The 25,108-nt window shown below is 33.5% G+C and overlaps 1 protein-coding gene across 3 annotated transcripts in view; it reads right to left on the minus strand.

Moving 5' to 3' along the window:
- The window catches only part of FER (FER tyrosine kinase), a 304,478-nt gene that overhangs the window by 71,362 nt on the left and 208,008 nt on the right, over positions 1-25,108 (minus strand). For all 3 annotated transcript variants that reach the window (XM_079799477.1, XM_079799478.1, XM_079799476.1), the window contains one exon: positions 10,319-10,442. In XM_079799477.1, coding sequence (XP_079655603.1) covers positions 10,319-10,442 — 124 coding nt within the window. The remainder of the gene's footprint in view (positions 1-10,318; positions 10,443-25,108) is intronic.

Consider the following 25,108-nt stretch of genomic DNA (forward strand, 5'->3'; position numbering starts at 1 on the left):
GTGTTGCACAATTCAAAAGTGACAAATGAGATATATTCCTAGAAGTGGGATCACTGGGTCAAATGGGAATTCCATTTTTAGTTTTTTGAGGAAACTCCATACTGTTCTCCACAGTGGCTGCACCAGTCTGCATTCCCACCAGCACTACATGAGGGTTCCTTTTTCTCCGCATCCTCGCCAGCACTTGTCATTTGCTGATTTGTTGATGATAGCCATTCTGACAGGTGTGAGATGGTACCGCATTGAAGTTTTGATTTGCATCTCTCGGATAATTAGTGACTTTGAGTATGTTTTCATATGTCTTTTGGCCTTCCTTATGTCTTCTTTCAAAAAGTATCTATTTAGGTCTGTTGCCCATTTTTTGATTGGGTTGTTTATCTTCCTTTTGTTAAGTTGTATGAGTTCTCTGTTTATGTTGGAGATTAAAACCTTATCGGTGATAACATTTGACTCAGTGATCCCACTTCTAGGAATATATCCCAAGAAACTAGAAACACCAATCAGAAAGGATATATGCACCCCTATGTTCATAGCGGCACAATTTACCATAGCTAACATTTGGAAACCACCTAAGTGCCCATCAGCAGATGAGTGGATTAAAAAACTGTGGTACATCTACATAATGGAATACTATGCTATAGTAAAAAAGAAGGAATTGTTACCATTTGCAACAGCATGGATGGAACTGGAGAGCATTATGCTAAGCAAAATAAGCCAGTCAGAAAGATAAATCTCATGTGATCTCACTCACTTATGGAATATAATGAACAATATAAACTGATGAACAAAAATAGATCCAGAGACAGAGAAGCATCAATCAGACCATCAAACCTCAGAGGGAAGGTAGGGGAGGGTGGGGGTAAGAGGGAGAGATCAACCAAAGGACTTGTATGCATGCATATAAGCATAACCAATGGACACAGACACCAAGGGGGTGAGAGCATGAGTGGGGGTAGGGGGGGTGAGGGGATAAGGACACATATGTAATACCTTAATCAATAAAGAAAAAATTATATATTAAAAAAGCAGAAAACTGAAATCAATACCCATGTATAATCTCATTATAAAACCTATATTGCAAAATACTGATTGATTAGTCTGTTATAATTGTACTAAAATCAAGTAGTTTCTACCTTAGCAATTTGATTGACATAAATAAGATTGTATTAAAGGCTTAAATGTTGAGAGTGATCTGAAAATTTAAAGCACTGTACTTCAAAGTAAAAAAAAAAGTGACAAATTAAAAACTAATAAATGATTAACTATTAGAAACCTTAAAAGAAATAAATTAGTGCTATTAAACTTAGTCCTGGGTATGGCACGTTCACCATTTGCATTCATGGTAAGTTACAAAGGACATGGCTAATTGAATCTATCCTATGACAAGTCCGTGTACTTACAGTGAGGCTAATGCTGCAGGTGAGGAAATGAGCACCCATCACTGCCTATAAACATGGCCTCTAGGCCATGTGTGCACAAAGCTTTCACTTCTAAGAACATCCTTCAGTACTAACCTTCATGACCACATGTATTTAGAAAGTGTAAGGGCAATACTCTCTTAGAAAAGCCATTCTTATACATCTGATTATATATTTTTCTATTTTGATGTCTTATTTCATCTACTATTTCCCTTGCATTTTCTCTTGCATTTTAAGTAATTTAACATTAGAAGTATAACATAACATTTTAAGTATATTATGCTCTTTAAAGAAACTTAGAGAAATTTACTTTTTCCCACAAAATATCATATCAAAAAGTATGTATTTATAAAAGTCAGGTCTACTTGGTGCTACAAAAATAAAAAAAGATTTCTTTCATGTTTTGCCAATGTTAAACCATAGTCACTGGAGAACAGTACAAAGCTGTATTCCATGTTCACATATTTCATTGTTATAATTTCACATGTTACAGTGAGTTCTATTGGCCCAGAGTCCCAAGAAGACAAAATCAGTTCCTCTTCTGCTTTTCTTCCCAGAAAAGAAAACTTTCCAAAGGAAACAGATTTCTTTCTATACATTGTGCTTTTTTTAAAATAAATTTATTTTTCCTACTGCTAGTTTATTTGTACAGTTAGGGAAATTTCTGAATTCAATGAAAATATATTTTTCTCTTTTGTTTTCCAGTTGTCATTATTTGTGGGACTACAAAGTTATCAAAGCTGATATAACTCACTAAGATTTTAAAGGAAGTATTTAATGATCAGAGCGGTTACTTAAGTAAATGAGTTAAACATCATTCTAGAGTTATTTTTCTGTCACACTAGATTAACAATACTAGAATGACTACCATTATAAATTAGAAATAATTTTTATATTGCCTCGCTTTCAAAATCCAGAGGCAAAATAAACTGTTCATTTTAAAATACATATATGTAGCCTGGCTGGTGTGACCCAGTAGTAGATAACCAATCGATGATGTTTCTTTCTCATCGATGTTTCTATCTCTCTATCTCTATCCCTTCCTCTCTACCTAAAAATAAACAAACTTTTTTAAAAAAAACATATATGCAGCCCTGCTGGTGTGGCTCAATGTATTGAGTATCATCCTATGAACCAGGAGGTCACGGTTCTATTCCCATTCGGGGCACATGCCTGGGTTTTGGGCTCAATCCCCAGTAGGTGGTGTACAGAAGGCAGACAATCCATGTTTCTCATTGATGTTTCTCTCTCTCTCTCTCTCTCTCTCTCTCTCTCTCTCTCTCTCTCTCTCTCCCTTCCTCTCTCTAAAATCAATTTAAAAAGCATTTAAAATACATATATGTAGAGTTTAGAAAGTCACCACTATCCATGTTCTTTTCTCATCCTCAAATATTTTGTATTGATTCATGATTACTTCAGTTTCACTGATCCACTCATTTTATTCATTCATTCATTTTTCTTTCATCATTTCCACATTGTTATGTACAGGTCAGACCTTTCCCCTGAGTTCTAGGTCTAAATACTCAGCTGCCTGCTCAATAGTTTCAGAGACATTTCACATTTACTTCAGTTCCAACATGTCCCCAAATAAACTCACCATTTTCACCCATAATCCCACCCCCATCCTCCTCTATATCCAGTGTTTACTGAGTGAATAGAGACCTAATTCCAATGACGCCCAAGTCCGCCTCAACTTCCTGTCCTTGGGTTCTGTGAGATCATTTAATTTTCTTATAACAAATCTCCGATTGCTTAAGTTCATATAAGCAGTTTCTGTTCTTTGCAACAGAAATTAGGCCTCAAGAAGAAATGGTAGCCTAACCATTTGTACTTGTTTAATGTAAAAGATCACTTTTGACATTATGAACCAGAAATGTACTTACTGTAATTAACTGAATACAAGTCAGAAATCATAGAGAATGAGGTATAGGCCAATTTTCCTCTATCATTTCTATGTACCATAAGACAAGGCTAGCCCAGCCAAACCATGAAAAAACTTTAACTACTCCTTGTTCCTTTTTCCCTTTCTTCACTCTCAAGGACTTCCTACCTGCTGACTGGGCTGCCCTGAAGTCCTAAACAATGTCTCACAAATCTGCATCTTTCCCACCAGTAACCATAAATAAATCCTTATCTGTCCCCTGACCCTTTACCCCAAATCTTTCTTTTTTGTTTCCTAAGAAGGCCGCCAGATCCTCTGGTACATTAACTCAAGCCAACATGTTAATTGATTCTAATATAAGAGAAGGCTTCCTTTCTCATTCCTGGAACATACATGTGACTTTAGGGGAAAATCTCTTAATTAAAATGAATGAAACCAGTGATGGGAAATTTTAACACTGAATAAAGAAAGCAGCAGAACAAATGATTTTTAGGAAGGTGTTCTTGGGATATCTTTTGTATGATAATCACCCTGCATATGCAAATACCAAGCTGCACAAGAAAAAATAGGCTGAACTAGAGAAGGATTACATATTTTTGACACATTTAAACTACTGAACAGTCTACTCAGTATTGTTGCAAAATTGATCTAGATGCTAAAAATAAAAGTACAGCTTAATATATTCAAAATTGTAATCAAATGTTGGAACAAGAAAATTAGTCATCAATGCTTAGTCAGCCAACTGAGATGATCACATTTCTATGCTAATCCTGTGTTTTTAATTAACAGATAAAGCAGAAGGGGGTATCTAAACAATGGTGTTTAAAAAAATGAAAAAAAATAAATTTTCAAGCTCTAATTAAGTGGAGAAGCAATAACAAAACTACTGCTGCACTTCAGCAACTGTTCATTAAAAAAACAAACAATAAAAACCCTTGGCATATTTCTAAAATTACATTCCACAGGCTTCTGGACCCTCTTCTGTTTTACTCATGATCATAAAGAGTACAGATGTAGAATATAAGCTGAGCCATTATACCAAATACCATCTGGCCTGCTGCCCTGAATCTAATTGGTCAGCAGACCAGTTCTTGTGGAAGGCAGTGGGGTCCCAGTGCGGTGATTCAGAGTGAGCTCCAGGGAGAGTGCCGGCATTCACATATTATAACTGCTTTTTTCTTTGAATATTTTCTTGAGTAAGATAACTCAAACTCCCTAACCATAAGTTTCCTCATGTGTACAATAGGCCTAATAACAGTACCTACATTGTTTTGAGGATTCATTTATTCACCTTTAGATACTGGGCACTGTTTCTAGCTTTTAGAATCCAAGAGTGAACAACACAGGTAAAACTCATTGCCTTCACAAAGCCTCCATTCTCAAATATTGCATCTAAAGCACTCAATTAAGCCTGATACTCAGTAAGTCATCAATACACGTCAGCTTGAATGAGACCGAGTAAAATGATGGCATTAGAACGAGTAAGAATGTATCAGGATGAAGTCAGCAGATCTAAGACCGTACAGTGGCCCTGTCACTGTCTAGGAGACCTTCACTTAATCTCTCGGGGCCTCAATTACTTAATCTGTACCGTGATCTTAAGGCCCCTTCTACTGGATATATGCAAGTCATGCAAGACAGAAAAGATGAGGGGTCAAAAACATTTAAGGTAATATTTTCCTTTGCATATTTTGGCTTTATATTACCATTGAATCAAGCTACATTAAACAGAAAAATGCTTTTTTTCAGTACCTTCAAAGTTTAGGAAAAGCTCAGAAACTAGGTAATCAATTGCAACTAAAAAACAGAAAAAAACCTCAGGAGTCACTGTGAAAAAATGTAAATGATCAATATCAGACCAAATCTTTAACTTCATAAAATATAAAATCACAAAATACCAACATAAGATAGAAGCAGTATCTTTTATTTACCTTAAAAAGTATAAACCTTATCAAAAATCATTAGATGAAACAATCTCCTTCTAGAACATATTTAAGTGAAATGTAATATTGTCCCTTTGGGGGAAATCTTAGTTTTCCTAAACTAGTTTTTCCAATGAAACTTAAAAATAAAATTGGTCCCATACCCACACCTTTTCACAAGTTACATATACACTAGAGGCCCGGTGCATGGATTCGTGCACCAGTGGGGTCCCTCGGCCTGGCCTGTGCTCTCTCGCAATCCAGGACCCCTCAGGGGGATGTCGAACTGCTGGTTTCAGCCCGATCTCTGGAGGGGACCGGGCCAAAACCGGCAGTCCGACATAGAGGGATGTAGTAGTGCACAAAGTGGCAGGCACCCGGGGAGGAGCCTGAGCCTGAGCCTGAGCCCGAGCCCGAGCCTGAGCCCAAGTCCAAGCCCAGGTGGGCGCCATGCTGCCCCTGCTCATCCGGGCCCCGCTGTGCCTGCTACAGTGGCCACTTGGTAGAGCTGCTGGAGATTGGAGAGGCTCACACCACCGCAGCTGCCCGTGGGTTGACCAGTTGCCAGCTGCCCGTGGATTGACCAGTTGCTTAGGGTTTTATATACATAGATTTTTCAGAGTTTTACAAATTTTGCTCAAATTACTTTTCTTTTCCAGTTAAACACTACAGCATTTTAGCTTTTTAAAAATTAACCAAATGTATGGCTAGATATTCCTATAGTTAGCCAAATTAAATGGTGTACGTGACCCTTAGTGAGAAGGACCCTGTGTACCCAGCTCAGCCACATGTCTTCTGCACTTCCCATTCTTATATTGAACTCTTTGTAGTTCCATGATTAAGTCCTGCTCTCTTGTGAAAAACACTAACTTTGCAAACAAGTTTCCTTCCGCTGAAATATTTCCCTTTCTATTCAAAGACACTCCCATCTATCAAGTCTGAAAAACCTGTCCTGATGACTTTCACCATAGCCCCCTTCCTGACAGGTCAGACCCTTGTGATATAACTCCCTTGAGATTTTGTGCATATTACCATTAAATTGATTATCTCTTTAAATTATTGTTATTTTGTTATGTCCATCTGAAGGCAGGTACTGTGATTTTCATGTTGCTATCATCCTGGCCCAGAGTAGGCAAGTGCTCACATGTGTTAAATGTATGACGGAAATATTGTTCTCAATGGATAAGAAAAACACCCTTACCTCACATAAATTAAATTTGTTCTTATATATAATTTATTTTGTAGAATTGTTAAACCTTACTCCAAAACAACAACAACAACAAAATCATTGTGGTAGAGCAACCAAAACCAAAGAGGAATCAGTACAAGATTTAAAATTAGAAAAGCAAGTCATATTCTACGGCACTCCTCCAAAAACACCTTTTTCAGGTACTGACAACAACATAGAATATCTTGAAATTAAGATTTGCTTCCAAAACTCCCCATAGATTATGATCTTTAACTCAAATACATAGCAATCAAGAGTTTATTCTCCCTTTACTTCCCAGGGACATCAAACAAAGGACATGTCACAAAACCAACTTTTAGCAATAATCCTAAATAAGAATAAATCATGCAGGATTCATCATCAATAAAACCACAACTGTCGTTACCATTAAATCGATTACGTCAACCTTAATGTCAATCCACTTAATGTCAATTAATGAAGTTTTAAAACTTTTTCTAGAATGGCATCTAACAATCTAATAGCAGGCCATTGCAAGTAAACACATTCACCCTGCCCTCCCCATCCCCCAAGTTATCAGTGTACTTCAAATGTCCATATAAAGTACAAGTAGGAAATAATTTCACATTGGCCTACAGAAAAGTAATAAAGAAAATTCGGCTGAATACAACTAAAGTAAAATGCAAAATATGTAGTACTGCTCAGCTATAAATAGAAATACTTCAATTAGAAACCCAGACTATCACGAGAACTCTCCTAGAAGTCAAATGGGAATTACAGCAAGAGCACTTCCCAAAAGCAGGCCATTTCTTTATGCAATTACTTGTTTTCATTTTATAGCTGTCATACTTGTTTGCCTATAATGAAACACTGCTCTGCTCTTCCTGTAATCAAAACAATAAAACACAGCTAAAGAAAGAAAATGTGTTTCCCAATAGGTAAGATACTATTTTGGGGAGAAATAATTATTTTCAGGTAACTGAAGTCCAGTAACCTCTAATCAGGGAACAGGATAAAATTTATAACTTCATGTAAAATAAAAGGCATATTTAAATTTTTTGCTTTGATTTGTGGGACAAAGACTTTATAATTCATGGACATGCATATGTTTTAGTAATATTTTGGGATGTCAAGAATGAGTCTTCGTATCTTTCATTACTTGAAAAATGAAACTTCTGATCATGTTTTAGATTAATCGATTTTGAAATACCTCATTGGAAATTTTTCCAATGACAAAAAACATCTTTCATTGTAATGAATACTAATGTTTGATATTTCTTGGGAGAAAAAACATAAAACATGTCTTGAGTGAAAGTTTTAACTATAAATCAATTAAAATTCCACTGCAATTACTACTGCTAACACAGAAATATTGCCACAGTATGACACATAGAAACCGGGTTTTATAGCACAATTAACTCCCATAAAAAATTCAACCCAAAGAATGACTTAAAATGAATAGGAAAAAAATGAATTCACTCAATAGAGCATTTACATAAGTTTGAAGAGAAATGAAAAACCACTGGCTAGAGGTAACATAAAATTCATTCAGGAATCATGATTAACAAAGGAAATAATAGCAGATAGTTTAGAAGAAATCAATGGAAGTGATTATAGAAAAATATGTATTGTTGCTATAACTAGTAAGAAAAATGTCAAAAATATTTATAAAAGTAAAGACAAAAAAATGTGTTATGCCACAAATGACAAAATTGGGGCTTATGTGTTAACTAATGTTTGTCAGCACCTTGACAGATTTGACTAATTGGTCACTGGAATCTTTGTTGCTAATCCTGGAATCCTTCTCAATACACAACACTGAGAGCCATTACCAATCACTGAAAGTTGACACTGAAACCTATTTGTCATATCTGCTCTCAGTGCCGTTATTCAAGATATTCCATTTGGAACCTTCTCTGCAGACAGTACATGCTATGCACAACTTTCTAGGAAATGTGGTCAAGCATAGGCTGACTTTCAAAAATTTGTGAATGCATGAAACTTCTTAAAAAGAAAAATGGAAATATAACATTACAGCAGATGATGTTGTGGTTTTGTGAGTGGAATAAATTTTTTAAAACTAACTGTTATCTATGACTTAGAATGGTTTCAATTCTGATGCTATATATAAAAAAATATATACTGCCCTCCACTTGCAAGAAAAGCAATCACTACAAAAGCAGCAAGAAACTGAAACAACCCCAATGCAATAGAAATTAAAAAATGTTACTGGTAACTGACAAATTAGTAAAACAGTTTCAATAATGTACATTAGAATTTACAGCCATAGAAAAGGAATCTGAGAAAAAATGAATAACTAAAGTAGAGAATCTGATACCCATAGTAGCATTAACATCTGAGCCATCAAAATTATTGATTTCCTCTAAAAGGCAAAACCCTTTTACTTTGAACAAAAAGTGTTTTGTCTAATAAAGTAAATAATAATACAATTTTGTCCAAAATCAACCACTTTAAAAATGTCTATTATAATGTAATTTGATCTCTATTTATAGAAAGTAAAACATAAATACAATGACCATTATAGGTGTTTTAAATTCCAGAAAAATAGTTTCCCTATTGAAATATTTTTAAATATATATAATCATTAAACCATATTTGAAACATAAGCCTTAATTTTAGCTTTAGAATAAAACTGAACACTAAGCAAAATGTGTATGGGGGGCCCAGCCAGCATAGCTCAGTGGTTGAGCGTCGACCTATGAACCAGGAGGTCACAGTTCGATTTCCGGTCAAGGCACATGCCTAGGTTGCAGGTTCAATCCCCATTGTGGGGCATGCAGGACATAGCCAATCAATGATTCTCTCTCATCATTGATGTTTCTATCTCTCTCACCTTCTTCCTTCCTCTTAAAACATATATTTTAAAAAATGTGTATGGGGGGATTAAGTATAAAAAATATTCATTGATGTGTATATCGGGGAAGTTAACTTTATTCTGCTCTAATTATATATATATTATATAACCCCACCAGAATGTTAAGTCAAAGGCTGCATAATAAAACACACCAGAGAAAAATATACCTGAATTACTAAACAGGCTTAGATTATTCAATCTGACAATGAACCCTACTCCACATTAAATAGTATTTTGTGCTGTTTCCAACGAATAAAAACTTCATCAATTACACACAGCATTTACAAATACAGACTTAGCCATATTTATGATCTGACATGAATTCTGCAAGAGATCTTAAGTTGTAGTAACATTTAGCATTAAAGAACATTAACCATAATCCAGAAAGCATTCAGAACTAGTCATTGGTTGTAATATAATTAGAGAATGTTTTCTAAAATTTTATTTGAAATAACTAGTACACTAAAATCTTTTACCCTTGGTTAAATTCACTGTCATGAATTGTTGTTCTACTGTTATGCTTTTCCATGACTTTTAAAGTAAATTCTTTGAAAAAACTGCAAATAGGTGACACATGAAACAGTATTATTGGCTATGAGACTGTATATGAAACTGCATATATGACTAACTTGTGGTATAACTTACCACTATGTTATTCATGATTATAACAAAACAAATTTTACTTGATAGGTAAATCATTGCCAATTAGGTGTAATTACCTCAAGTAAGATGGAAAAAAATGTTTCTGTGAACTATACAGGGATGGGCAAAAGGTTTACAGTTGTGAGTACATGAAACAGAGTTTATTCTTGTACTATTATTTATTATTGTATTTTTTACATAGAAATTGTAGCCCTACTTTTGCCCACTCCTGTATAAACAACTATCAAATAATGCTTTCACACACAATATGAAAACTAAAATGAAAATATTTAAGTTTTGTAAAAGAAATTTATTGCTGTATTGTAACAAATATATAATTTTTCTAGCATTCTATTAATGAAAGTGGAAATGTTTTTAAAATATTCTCCTTACCTGTGTATACATTTTTTACTTTCGAGATATGACATACCGGAAGCAGCATCTAATGAAAATTTCACTAATTGTTTGGGTTTTATTTCATCTTTCTTTTTTCTCAGATAGGAGAGGAAATCACCTCCTAGAAGAATTGACAGATGAACAATCAGACAAGATCATGATGACAGTCACATTTATCACCTATTATAGATATACGTCACAGAACAAAAAGCACAACACATTTGGCCATGCTTCCTGGCCATTTTGTTTGAGGTGGGGATGAAAGAAATTATAAAAAGAATACATCTTATGAGAAAAGAGACACCATTAACTCTCCCAGGTACAGTTTAAGTACTTTAAGTGCTTCACATTGCATATTACCTAATACAGGATGATAATATTTAAACAAAGACATGCAATTTCTCACCAATTTGCCCAACTAAAATTTTGTAAGAAATTTTACTCTCTCTAATATCAAAGATTGTAATTATTATGAATTAAACAAAAAAACTCAATGATACTGAATAAGTTATCAGACTCAGTAATTGCTTTAAAAATATTTTGAGGTTATTAACAATACCATCACTCTCAGTAGACCCAGACAGAAGGGGGAAATGGGTATGATTTTGCTAATAAGAATCAGTTGCTGTGCCAGATTGCATTTTTAGGCATCAAATGAATTCCAATGATTTGGAGAAGCACCTTAAACTAGCATGGTTCAAAAGAAATATAATTCAAGCCACACAGTAATTTTAAATTTACTTATAGTCACACTTTGAAAAGTAACAACAAAGGTGAAATTTACTTTAATAATATATTTTTTCTTTAGCCAATAGATCCAAAACATTATTTATCAACATATATCATAATAAAAATTTTAGGTGAGATATTTTACATTTTATCATCCTAAGTCTTTAAAATATGTTTAACATTTATGGGACATCTCAATTTAGATGCAAATTTTCATCTGAAAATATTTTATCTGTATTTAGATTTCATAAAATTTACAGTTATAAAGTAGATTCATATACATAGGTTGTTCCAAACATACTTAAAATTTTCCAATAATTGAATCATGTATCAATTTTTAAAACAATTAAAATGAAATACAATTATAAATTCCGTTTTTTTAAGAAGCACTACCCACATTTCAAAAGCTCAAGAGCTCAGAAGCTATATGTGGCCAGGATTATCATGTAAAATAGTACAGCCTTAAACTGAATTCATTATTAATACAGCATTGAAGGCTATGGTTTGATTATTTTTTCTCTTGTTAGTATATAATGTATTGCATTCTAATAAAGAAGTCAGACAGAAAAAAAATCAAGAACCATATGATTTCACTCATGTAGAATATAAAGCTGAAAGCAAGAAATGAACAAACAAGACAATCAAACAAAAACTTATAGACACAGACAACGGTGTGCTGGTTACCAGAGGAAAGGGGAAGATAAGGTAAAGCGGATCAAATACATGGTGACAGAAGATTTGACTTTGGGTGGTAAACGCACAAAGCAATATACAGATGATGTATTTTATAATTGCACACATGAAACAATTTATTAACCAATGTCACCCTAATAAATTTAATTAAAAAATTAAAGTATATTAGAATGGACGTCCTCTAAAAATAATCATTCCCACTTTCTATTAGGCCTTGGGATATTAGCCAGGTTTTTGCTAGAGAAATTAGCATTTTAATTGCCATTTCCTAAACTTTTTTATCCTCTTCACCAGGGCCTAGGCTTCCTAAAATGGAACAACTCTAGAAGTAAAGACTTAACGGCTTTTTCTTTAATGAGAGTACCTAGAAAATAAGAACCTGCCTAATTCTCCTTATAATATTCTTTCCTGAACCTCTTCTTTTATTCACAAATCAAGTGTTATACAAATTTAGGTGGGCCATTTACAAAATCAGTTAAGACCTATGCTTAAAAATAACTTTAACAGTGTCAGACAGTTTACTTCTTTCTGTTTTTCATTTTTGTCTTTTTAAGGAGAATATCAAATGTATTAAATTACTAGGAAGATTGTTGAAATAGTTTCTATCAAGTTTAATTTTCTGAACAAAACACAAAAATGCCACAGTAAACAGCAAAACTAACCAACTTCTCACCTTTAATACGTACAAAAATGTCTATTAAAATGGACTTAAAATCAATATTTAATTCAAGTTATTATTTGGACCAATATTTCCATATATACATTAATTCTTTGTTAGATGTACATTAGCCTATTTTAGAAAAAATGCACCCTCTGGTCTTGAAACCTCAGAATTTGTTTACACTGTGGAATAACTTTCAAGTGAAAACATCTTTTCTGGAATTTGATTTAAAGCAGCATTATGACAACTCCAATGTTCTGTCAAATCCTAATATTATTTCTCTCCCTAGTTAGCGCATATTCAGCACTTTTCTGTCTGCCTCCAGCTTTTTGTAAATTTTCTCCTTCTTACAATCCTCCTTGTACTCCCAACCCTTACCCCAGATTATAACCCTGGTAAAGAGAATTGTACAGACATCTACCACATGATGTTTAGAATGTAATAATATCTCAATAAACATTTCTTGAATTAATGTGTAAAAATGTATTTATATATCCTTCTTACAGCTTATAAGCTACCCATAAAGAACTATTTTTCATTAATTTCAACATTTAGTCCCTCTCCAATGGTCAGAACTATGCTTTTTAAATGCTTGTTAAATGTTAAAATGACATTACATTTCTTATCAATAGCACCTGATGGATGCCATTGAAATCTTTACATTCCAACAATAAAACTTAGTATATTTAAGACTTTGAGCTCTGTAACACTACTGCCTTAGAAATTACATCATCTAAAAAAGAAATGATTTGCAAAGAAACAACCCTTGGTAGATAAAATTAAAACAACAAATGCATAATCTATGGGTAAACAAAGAAAAGACAACATTTAAATAGCATTAAAAGTTGGCTGAAAAATGATGCCAAGTCAATAAAGGTAAAGTATAGCCTGGCCAGTGTGGCTCAGTTGGTTGAGGGTCCTCCCGTGCACAGAAAGATCCCCGGTTTGATTCCTGGTCAGGGCACATATCCAGGTTGCAGGTTCAATCTCTGGTCCCGGTGTGTGCAGGAGGCAAGGGATAGATGTTTCTCTCTTTCATTGATGTTTCTCTCTCTCTCCCTCTCTTCTTCCCTCTCTCTATAAAAATCAATAAAAACATTTAAAAATAATTTAAAAAGTGAAGGTAAAGTATTGAGAAAGAGGAGTTAGATACAGCTATTTCTAAATATGTGACACAGCTACATAAAGATACAGATAAAGGGGAGTCTGTCTCTTAGTTAATCCAACAAAAATTTGCCTTAGAGAAATGTCTTGCTTACAATCATTAAATTGTTGAAGTAAAATTTAAACTTATTTCCAATTTATAGATGCATTCCATAGACACAGTGATCTTAAGTAAAGGAGCAGAGCTGCACCATTCCACAGCCCTAGTCAGTTTCTTGCAGATGGCTGTAGAAAAGCAAGGCCTCCAGTAAAAATTAAATAATGATTCAGTACTGAAAGCCTGAGACTTGAGCAAGTGCAAGCTTTAAGAACCCTGAAACAGGAAGTAAACGCTCCACGGGGCTAGAGTATGGAATTACAGCTAGAATACCCAGAAAACAATTCAGACTGGCCAGAACTCTTCCCTTAGGCATGATACTTCATTGGTACTTTATTAAGTGAGGAAGAACTGGAGACTGACATCAGATCATGTAGTCTCAAGTATTCACTGAGAGGTTACTGTAGAGCAGGGGTGAGGAACCTTTTTTCTGCCAAGGGCGATTTCGATATTTATAACATCATTCGTGGGCCATACAAAGTTATCAACTTAAAAATTAGCCTACTATATTTAGTCAAACATTTAATGAACTCACCCCTCATGCCTTGGTAGGGCCAGACCACGGGCCAGGTATTCCCCACCCCTGCTGTAGAGTCCCTTTGATCTCACTTTGTCATTTTCATTAAGTATCAAGTTAAAGAACCTCTCTTAGAACTTGTGATATACACAATACTTATATATGCAGCCCATGTGTATATATATGTTGTATGCATTGATGGATGCATACACATATATATACACATGGGCATGTGTATGTGTGTCTATACATATAGCACAGAGTACCCTACCTGGCCACTGCAATTAAGAATCTTGGTGTACAAAAAGAACAAAACAAGATCACTTATCTTTTGTAACTGTCTTAACAAGGCTTATTTCTGTGGGTAGACTACATATTAAACTAAAATAGAGTGGATTATTTTCCAGCATTCTTCATCAGGATGAGTTTCTAATAGAATACATTTTCAAAGCCAACTTTGGCTTACTAGGGAGAGCATGACATGGTGCAAAGAGCATGGATATTGAAATCCAATTGACTTTGGTCTGATTAGCTAGCTTTGTGGCCTTGGATAAGCTGTTTAATCTTTCTAAACTTCTTTAAAACAAAAATTCCATTTATGGCTCCAGATGGTTTTGAAGGCTGAATGTATCTAAAGAACTAAGCATGCGCCAAGCACATAATGCACACAATAAACATTACAACTTATTGTTGTTGAAGTTATTTACATAACATGAGAAAGCGCTGCAGCCAGGACTAATTGCTTCTCATACATCTATTCTTCATTCACCTCAATTTATTTTAGGGGACTGCCCTTCTCCCATTCTGAAACATATTAACCTCAACCCCAATAATAAGGGTGGTTCTGGATTGGCTTAACCAATGAAGTTCACTTCCTTGTGCAAGTGACTGTTTCAAGGACAGGCACAAGACTTAATTCAGACCACTGAGATACAAGGAGGTATTTAAGAGGGGAAATTTTTTTTTTTTTTTTTTTTTTTAGAAAACTACCAAGAAAGCATCAGGCTTTGCAACTGAAAGTGTATAGACAGCATGCCATAACACAGGGACTGGCAGCCTTCAAATGGAGCCACCACTGTGGAGAGAAGAGTGAAGGAAAGAGAATAGTTTTGGGTGACATGCTGGAGCCACTGGATCAAACATGGCCTCAAGAGTAACTTCCCTCTAGATTTTTCAATTAAGTGAACTTATAAAATCTCTATAATATTGTATATAGCTTCTGTACTAGCAACTCAAAGATCCCCAGTGGATAAAAAAAATCTGTATCAATAAATTACTTGGAGAATTAAAAATTTATAAATAGAAATGTAAATGTAAATACATACACACACGTCTGGAATAAGTAGGAAACAGTAAGAAATGCTTTATTATTGTTTGCAGCAACTTTTCATAAGAGGATAGAAGCTATTACTCTCAATAGCTCTTGAAGATGTCTACTCCATGCTGTGGAAATTTGGTCTTACCTGTTGTTCAGTATTAATGGAACTCTGAGGAACTAATCTCATTAAACAAACTTGGAAAAATTATGTAAATAAGAATATTAATTTATCAACTTGTCATTGGAGAAAGGATCATTAGGGTCGTACTACTAATGATTTGTCATTAAATCATATAGAAATCTTAATTTATCTTTGAACAACTTCAAAATTTATTAAATTAATAGATACCAGTCTCTGGTGACATATAAAATGTATAATTCATGTCCCATGTTTTTTAGGATATAAACTTGTTTCTAAGATGTTTGCTTTAGTTGTGTTCATTTATACATTTAAAATAGGATAATAATCAAAGCAACTAATAAATTGTAGAGAGCTCTTTGGAGGATCCATTTATGCCATTGTGCAGGTTCTTATTTTTTTTTAAATAAACACTTGCTCTTTAATCTGTACTAATGAAAGTTGTGGTTGTTAGCTGGCCCATCAAAAGTAAGGAGAAAAATCTATACAATCATAAACAATGAAAGCTGATTCAATTTGTACTCCATGAAACACAGAATAGATTTTATATAATAGGATATAGGCCAAAACAATTCTTGATGAAGAAAGAATCAATGCAAATACTGAAGCAGATGATACTGACTGCTACATGTGGGGTATGTATAATTAGGAGAGATTAATTGCACAGAAAAAAAATTAACCAAGATGTCTAACAGGTGATGAGGTTTATACTGAGAACTACCCAAAGAAAGACTAAAAATAAGATTTTAAAATACTCAAGAAGAAGCTAGAAATGGATCAGTTTTGGGGAAAGATGAGGAAGATGAAAACCTGAAAATAACTCCAAGAATATACTAGCTTTCCTGATTCTACTTTTTTCTTTTAAAGAAGCACTTGCTGAACAGCTTGCTATCTAAGTAGAGAAATTCAGCCCAGCCAGAAGCAGAGCTGAGTGTGTGGTTTTCCCAATTTGGACTAACACATGACATTAGTCTTTTCAGATGAGGTTCCTTAATAGTCATGTTATGCTAACACTGCAGAATAGCGGAGACCTTCTGCATTTCTCCCTTGCAGATGATCTTTGAGAACATAACTTGATAGCAGTTATGATAACAGCTCTATGTAATAAAAATACATCTCACAGGATTTCTAACTTGCTGGTTTCAAGGGGCACTATATATATAATACATATCTTGCCAGACATTATGTGAACTGCCACTACAGATTCCAGAGTCTGCTTTCACAAACCCTTAGAATGTCAGTATTAGAAATTACTCTGGAAATAAGTTTTTTTTCATATTATAGAAGAGGGGACTGAATTTACCTAATTTATTTTAAGGTGGTGATTTTGCTGATATTATTGAAATTCTAAGGCAAGCGATCACTTCATAAGTTATATAAATGTCTAATCCCTTGGTTATACACCTGAACTAATATATTATACATCAACTAATTTAAAATTTTTAAAATATTTTTAAAACTACAGAGAGCAGCAGCGTTAAGTTACTTAAGTTAATAAGGTATATATTCATATGTTTCAATTTGCAAATAAAAGCACTGAAAGAATAAAACTAAAATTAAATAAACAAAATCAGACAGCAAAACCCCACAAACTAGTAAGAGCTGCTGCTGCCAAGAAGAATTGAAAAGGGAATGGGGATCTGGGATGATCTGTCATCGTGTTTCCTATATACTCTTTGAAAGTAATACATAAGAAAATTCACTGCCTAAAACGAAATTATTTTGGGAATATAATAAAAAATTGCTTATTCTGACTTGTGAGGCCCTTCATCACTCCATCTCTCCTACCTTTGCAACCTTATTATATGCCAGTCTCTCCCAGGCTCAGTATGCCTCAGTCATTCTACCCTTCCTCCTGTTCCTCAAATATAAAAGCAATTCCTACCCATAACTTTTGCACCTGCTGTTCTCTGTGCCTCTTCCTAGCCCTTTGCAAAGGTAGACTGCTTTTATCATTCAGGTCATAACACAAATGTCACCTCCTGGTGTTGTCTCCTAAGGCCTCTAAAATAAACTAGGTGCCACCTGTTGCCATATCTCTGAGCAATGCTCTTTCTAGAGTGAAGTTTGCAATAAATGTGTGATTAGTGTTAAATATATGTCTCTCCTGCTCCCCTGAATTCACTGAGGGAAGACATCATGGATATACTTTTCACCAATGTATATGGTGGACGAAACTAAGTGTTTATCAAATAAAGTAATTAATCCAAATGTCACAATGAAAAGTCTTTTTTTTTTTACTTTATACTTTCAATGTTTTTTAAAAATCTTTATTGTTGAAAGTATTACATATGTCCCTTTTCCCCCCATTGACTCCTTCTAGACCCCCCCACCCCAGGCCTGCACCACACTATTGTCTGTGTCCATGGGTTATGCAAATATGCATACAAGTTCTTTGGTTGATCTCTTCCCACCCACCCTCACCTTCCCTCTGAGATTCGACAGTCTGTTCCATGCTACTGGTATGTCTCTGGATCTATTTTGTTTATCAGTTTATTTTGTTCATTAGATAAGAATGTAAAGTCTTAAAGGAAAAAATAGGTATATTTCTAAGTTTCAAAGTCACTTAAATACAGGGTGATATATGTGTTTTCAATAAGTAATCATTTAGCTGAAACCGGTTTGGCTCAGTGGATAGAGCGTCAGCCTGCAGACTGAAAGGTCCCAGGTTTGATTCCAGTCAAGGGCATGTACCTTGGTTGTGGGCACATCCCCGGTGGGGTGTGTGCAGGAGGCAGCTGATTGATGTTTCTCTCTCATCGATGTTTCTAACTCTCTATCTCTCTAACTCTCCCTTCCTCTCTGTAAAAAATCAATAAAATATATTTTTTTTAAAAGTAATCATTTAGGGGGGTTATTTTTATCAAAGCCGACTAGTTTGGAATATTTTTAAAAGAATAATAAAACTCCTTCAAATTACAGCCTCATTAATTTAGAAATTCCACTTTAAAAAGAATGAAAGAATATAAAACTGACTCTTTAAAATAATCTCAATGACATATTTATAAATTCTTCAAATAATATTATGCATTATTTTATTTTTAGAAAGCACTTTTAAAGATGGAAATATTTGCAAAAATACAAGTATTTGCATCTTTTATCCTACTCAACAAATGATAGATGTTTCTATAAAAAGGGTTTCTTTATTACTTTTAGTAGCCAAGATAGAAAATAGAGATATAGCACTTGCTAGTAGCAAATATCTTCTTAGAAGATAAATTGATTTGGAAATCTTTGTCAAAGATCTTGATAAAGCTCTCAATACCATCAGACTAATGTGTAAGAGAAGAAAAAAAGTCTTAAAACACCAGTTGCCTACCTGAAAATATTTAATATGTATAATCTCTTAAGATACAAAATGATAAAGATGCTTTATAAAGTCATTTCTTTAATCTTTCAGTTTGCTATAGAAAGCCTTTCACTTTAAGTGCAGATATTGTCAAATGTGATACTGTTGTCTCAATTTTGACACAGAAGACTTTATGCAAATTTACATTTTCTAGCAAAGGTTACATTTTCCAGGTGTATTTATTAGGTGCTTAATTTCAGGCACAGCTGTATCATGTTCTTCCTGAAATTGAAATTCATGCCCATAAATAGATACCAATGACAATCTACTTCAGCTTTACAGAGAAGGACAAATGAAGGCAAATAAAGAACAGGAAAGTTTCACATACACAAAACCTTGTTATAATGACAGTTCTAATATTATGTTTACATTTTCAATGACACAAGGCTATACAATTCTTAATATAAAGCACAGTGCTTCAAGATGAATTTGTGAAGATGTTTTATGTTTAAATAGTATCTGAAAACCAAGAAAGGGAAATAAAGAGTACCTAAATGAGAAGAGAGATATTAAAAATGACCAGAAAACTAGTGAAGAAATGAGAAAAGAAAAATGCATAATGGATTTTCAGAAGTAATTAATTTGGCTTGTCATAAAATGAGCAGTTAACAAGTAGAAGATTGATTTCATCCTTAAGGTATTCACATTTATGACACAACAAAAAACAATCTCTTAGGCCTGGAGGGCTTAAAAGGTATTCAGTATTTTCTATGGTATTTGTCATAAATGTGAATGAAGCTCTGTTTACATTATTTACCCTTGAAAGGTGATAAGGACAGCAAGAACCTAGATGTTCAGTTTAGGGTAACCACTACAAGAAGACTCCTTAAATTGAAATAGAGCATCACTAAGATCTACAAAGCTTTGTATGATTTGAACCTATTCCCTCACTCTGACCTCATGCAAAACAAATAAAGTAACTAATTTCAAAGTGTTTTTAGTGTCTGGAGAAATGGCCAGTTTAAACTATTCCATCTACATTTGCTTTGGGATATTAGGCAGCAAATGAAACATTATGACAGTCCAACATACCATTTAGCTGATAAAGAAATATAAATTTAAATATGTCATTCCTTTTAGAAAGTTGTTTTGGAAATATTTTAATTATATCAAAATCTATTACCTGTGACATAAGTTGGCAAAACAGTGCATTTGCTTTGCTTTTCATTAATGTAATATACTTGAACAAAATAAAGACCGATGTCTAAGTTTAGATATTTTAATATCAGTTAATAATAAAAGAAAAAAGTTACCCATTCTCCAAAAATAAAATTTACTGTGCACTATTTTATAATTATACTCATTGAGACTCATATCAAATTTAAGAGTATTCTATCGACATCTCCAAACAACATGAAGTAATAAACTCCACAAAATTAGGTTCATCTTTAATAATTTATTAGCAAAATAAAATACCCAGCCATGGAACTGACATATCTTATAATTTTTTGGTAAAAAAAATATTAATCTGAGAATTACTATGTTATCCTTTCTCTTGAATTCACAATTTGCTGCTGTGAAGTGATACTGTTAATACAACTGGAAATGGGTTAAATCTGTAAGGCAAGGAGCCAGATCATAGTTTGAGGGCTCTCTTTTAGTGAGTGCCAGAAGCCATGTTCCTGAATGTTTTGCTGGTACAATTTGCCCTTTTCTACATTTATGATTAGTGAGAGAAACACATGCAAGGCAAGTATCCAGAGCCAAAAATGCTGGGAGTTCATTTTTAAAGGAATGGGAACTGTCATTTCCAGGGACTACTAACTATAATAACTCCCTATTGCTATGATGTCACATCACTGAAAATTGCTTCTGTTGAAATCACACAAAAATAAAAAATTTCATGATGAGTTGTCAGGGCAAAATGTTTATTTTTAAAAAGAATTTAATACAATGACAAAAATTCATGAAATTACCTATAGAAATTACAAATGGAAACAAAAAAATTAAAAATTGCTGACAATGGAAAGATGTCTACTGAAAGTTTAGAGATATTTATGAGAACAGTATTATTACGTCCAGATTTCTAAGGTAAAATCTCTATATAATATAAACTATATGAGCTCAATTCCTTTTTTAAAAGCATCTTATAAAGGTGAGATATATTTTGATGATATCTAAAAACTGGTAAAAATTCTTCAATAATTCTAAAAGTTCCAAAGCCATAAATCATTCTAAAATTAAGTTTGAGGATTGCCCAGGGGCATACATCTGTGTGAGCTGAGGAATGTACCAGATAATATAACATTCAGTTACTTCCAGGAAGTTCTGAACTCAAAGAGACCATCCAGGTCAGAGAGGAGAAGGCAGTTTACAAGTCTCTAGTGAAAGGAAAAGAGTGAAGACTGGGATTTTCTAAGGCTTGCTAAAATTAGCACCTCTATACCCAGGATCTGCAGAGACATGGTAGGTAGAGGTTAAATTGCTTAGTCTCATCAGGGTATCTTGTGGCAGCCCTAATTTAACCGCAGATATAAAAACAAATGATGGATGCCTTGCACCATAAATATTCCTTTTTTAAGTCATGTTTGTCACAAACTCATTTCCGTCATTTGAATTTCTAAATAATACACAACTTGTTTGTGAAATGGGGTCATATATCAGCATATTAGAGAGGCTTTCGTTTTTGTTTTAGTATTTCCTAGTTCCATTTAGAATTTTGTTAGATTTTACTTATGCAGCAACTCATAGCAAACAAGTAAATAAATAAGGTATTTGTAATTCAAGAGATGATTCAAATGAAGACAGGATTATCTTGGGAGTATTCATTCTAAACGTGAATTCTCAAATGCTTATAATTTCTTCAAACATTACTGTGTTTAAAATATATTTCGGATTTCATTCCAATGGGCTCAGTTATCTGACAAGAACAGCAGCATATTAAATGTTTGCATAACACATTCTTGAAATGGCTTGCATATTAGTCACTAAGCAGTTATTAAATTTTGCTTTTAACCTACCAGTTTTCTAAATCTTCTCTCCACAGCTTGATCCCCATAGAGAAGAAAGTAACTCAAACAAAATTTTTTCTGTTTACTGCAATAGCTATTTACTTATCTGTGCACCAGGTTGAGAAATTATTAAACAAGGATTCATGTATTTGCCCATAGAGTATCTTGCATAGACATTGGCTTGAATTTTCATTTATATTTTCAATTCATTAAAGGATTATGTATTTTGACCCACTTATAAACTAAATGACATAGTAGAAAACAGAGCACGATTTTCCACTTGCTATTTAACTGATGTTGACAAGTCACTTTAAACTCTCTAAACTCCATTTAGCTTATTTGTAAGTGGGTATAAAAATACTGCCTGCTAGAACAAATGACAGAATGTTAAAGTGCTGTGATGACTGTAAAATTTTATGTAACTGTAAAATATTTTATATTATTATGTTACTTTTATAAGAATGAAAACCAGCTGGTTATTTCCCCATCATGCCTACTATAAAAAGAGAAAAGGACAGAGAAATACTGTTTTAGAGTGGTCTGAGAGTTTGTTATGAAAGGTTTCAAATTTAAGAAAAATTTTCCTAACAACTAAAATATTATAGGTTAAAGCTAAAATTCAAAGGCAATCTAATCTAGCCACTTTAGTTCTACATATAAGAAAAGAAAGACCTATGAAGGCTAAATATTACAACATACAGACAAAACAGTCACAAATGGTGGTAGAATGGGAAGAACTAAAGAAATTTTAAATGTCCCAATTTGTTTGTGGGTTATTCTTTTTTTTAAAAAAATATTTTTTATTAATTTTTTACAGAGAGGAAGGGAGAGGGATAGAGAGCTAGAAACATCAATGAGAGAGAAACATCGATCAGCTGCCTCCTGCACGCCTCCCACTGGGGATGTGCCCACAACCAAGGTACATGCCCTTGACCGGAATCGAACCTGGGACCTTTCAGTCCGCAGGCCGAAGCTCTATCTACTGAGCCAAACCAGTTAGGGCAGTTTGTGGGTTATTCTTGGCTAGAGTTTTAATAAAGGGGTAGGATTAGGGTTAGTGGCAGGGGCAGGTTCAGAGTTTGAGTTAAAGTTCTTGCCAGATTATAGCATTTTAGTAAGTTACTTTTTAGCCAATTATAAAATAAAAATGATGATCATGAGAACACATAAATGGTTTTGTATTAAGCACTCTAAGAGACAGATATCTATACAAATATCTATATCTATCTATCGATATAATGTGTATTTACATACAATCACAGTTTATTCATCCTTACAACTTAATTATCTTTTCTTTACAGGTAAGGAAACAAGGCACAAAGTTTAAGGAAGTTGAGCAAGATCGCACAACTTGTACTAAGTGACAGTGTCAAGCTTTCAGCCAAGATTGGCCGTTGGGCCTTTTTTAATTTACTTTTTTTGATGAATGGGGTGTTAGATTTTGTCAAATGCTTTTACTGTACCAATTGATATGATCATGTGATGTTTCTTTTTTTAACCTATTGATGTGATGGATTACATTAATAGATTTTTAAATTTTGAAATCAGCCTTGCATACCTGGGTTAAATGCCTCCTGAGTTTTTCATAACCATGTACTTTGAGCTCTTTATCTTGCAGTGGAAATATTTTTTAAAAGGAACTTTATGCTTTTGTGATTATTTAGCTTTACAAATTCTGATGTGTTCACATTGATGAGAAAGGAAAAGAGTGCATAGGACTGTATTGATAGAAAAAGTAGAGAATGGGAAGAATTTGTTACCAAGGCTTAACTTGAAAATGCCATAAAATTACTAGTATGAGTCCATTATTTTTGAACTTAATATTTTGGCCCAATTTTTATGATATTAGAAAGTGAGATATAACTGGCTTAGTACCGGCTATGGCTTAAAAACGCACATTCCATACGATCCATTCATTCTACTTTAGAGTCTTAAAATACTCAGCAATGAAGTTTAATGTAATATTCTAAGTAATAAAATATGCACTTTCCCTAGAAATATGAGAGCACATGTCCATTCAAAGACTTGTGCATGGATGTTCACATTAGCTTCATTTGTAGTAGCCCCAAACAGAAAACAATCCCAAAGTCTATTAACAGCTGAATGGATAAACCCTGGTAAATTCATGTAATCTAATTCTACTCAGCAATAAAAAGGAATGATGTTACAACACAAACAAGTACCAGACTGTATGATTCCATTCATGTAAAATTCTAAGAAATACTCATATATAGTTTTAGAAAGCAATCAGTGGTTGACTGGAGAGGATGACCAAGAATGTTAGGAGGAAGGAACTAAAAAGAGGCATGAGAAAAATTTGGGGATGATTGAAGTGTTCATTACTTTGGTTGTGGAGATGGTTTTAAAGGTGTAAACATGTCAATACAATAAAGTATACATATATAAAAAGCATATTAAAAATATTTTTATATTCCTTTAAGTTTCTTCTTTGTTGTTATTAAAGGCAACAAAGCAAATCCTTTGCAGTTATTACATATTATAGTAGTAAATCTCATAAAGATCAAATTATATAATATATAATTATATATTCCACAACAGAAAGATATAGAGTGAAAATAAATTAAAAATGTACCGTGTCAGTTTGTAGTTATCTTTGTTGACAAAAGTTGTTAACCAAAAAAACCTGGAGGTGCTGAAAGTCACAAGACATACAAACTCCAAGACAGATTACTTTTTTTTGTCCACATATAAATTAGTTCATAGTTCATAAGTGACCAAAAGCACTATGGGATTATTATAAAAAACCAAACTAAAGTATGTGTGTTAATGTACTTGGAAAATGATATAAATGAACTATATATAAGATACTACTATTTCACTGTTATAATATGAAACAAAATACTGTTTTTCTAAACAAACATTATACATAGTTACATTCCATATGTAACTGCACTGCAATAATTTATTTTCTCTTTTAAAAGAGGTTGGTTGACATTTTCTAAAAAATAGCAAAGTATTACAGACTATAAAAATATTGAGTATGTGTACATGCTCTTTGTCATCAGGAAAATATTAAACAAAATCAAAGAGACTGAACATACAGAAGTAATAAAACATGGCATTAAAATGTCATTGAATGAGACTATATCACACTGAAAAGTTTTTGCACAGCAAAGGAAACCATCAACAAAATGAAAGACAACCCACT

This window comes from Cnephaeus nilssonii (genome assembly GCF_951640355.1).
Source record: "Cnephaeus nilssonii genome assembly, chromosome: 2".
Classification (NCBI taxonomy): domain Eukaryota; kingdom Metazoa; phylum Chordata; class Mammalia; order Chiroptera; family Vespertilionidae; genus Cnephaeus; species Cnephaeus nilssonii.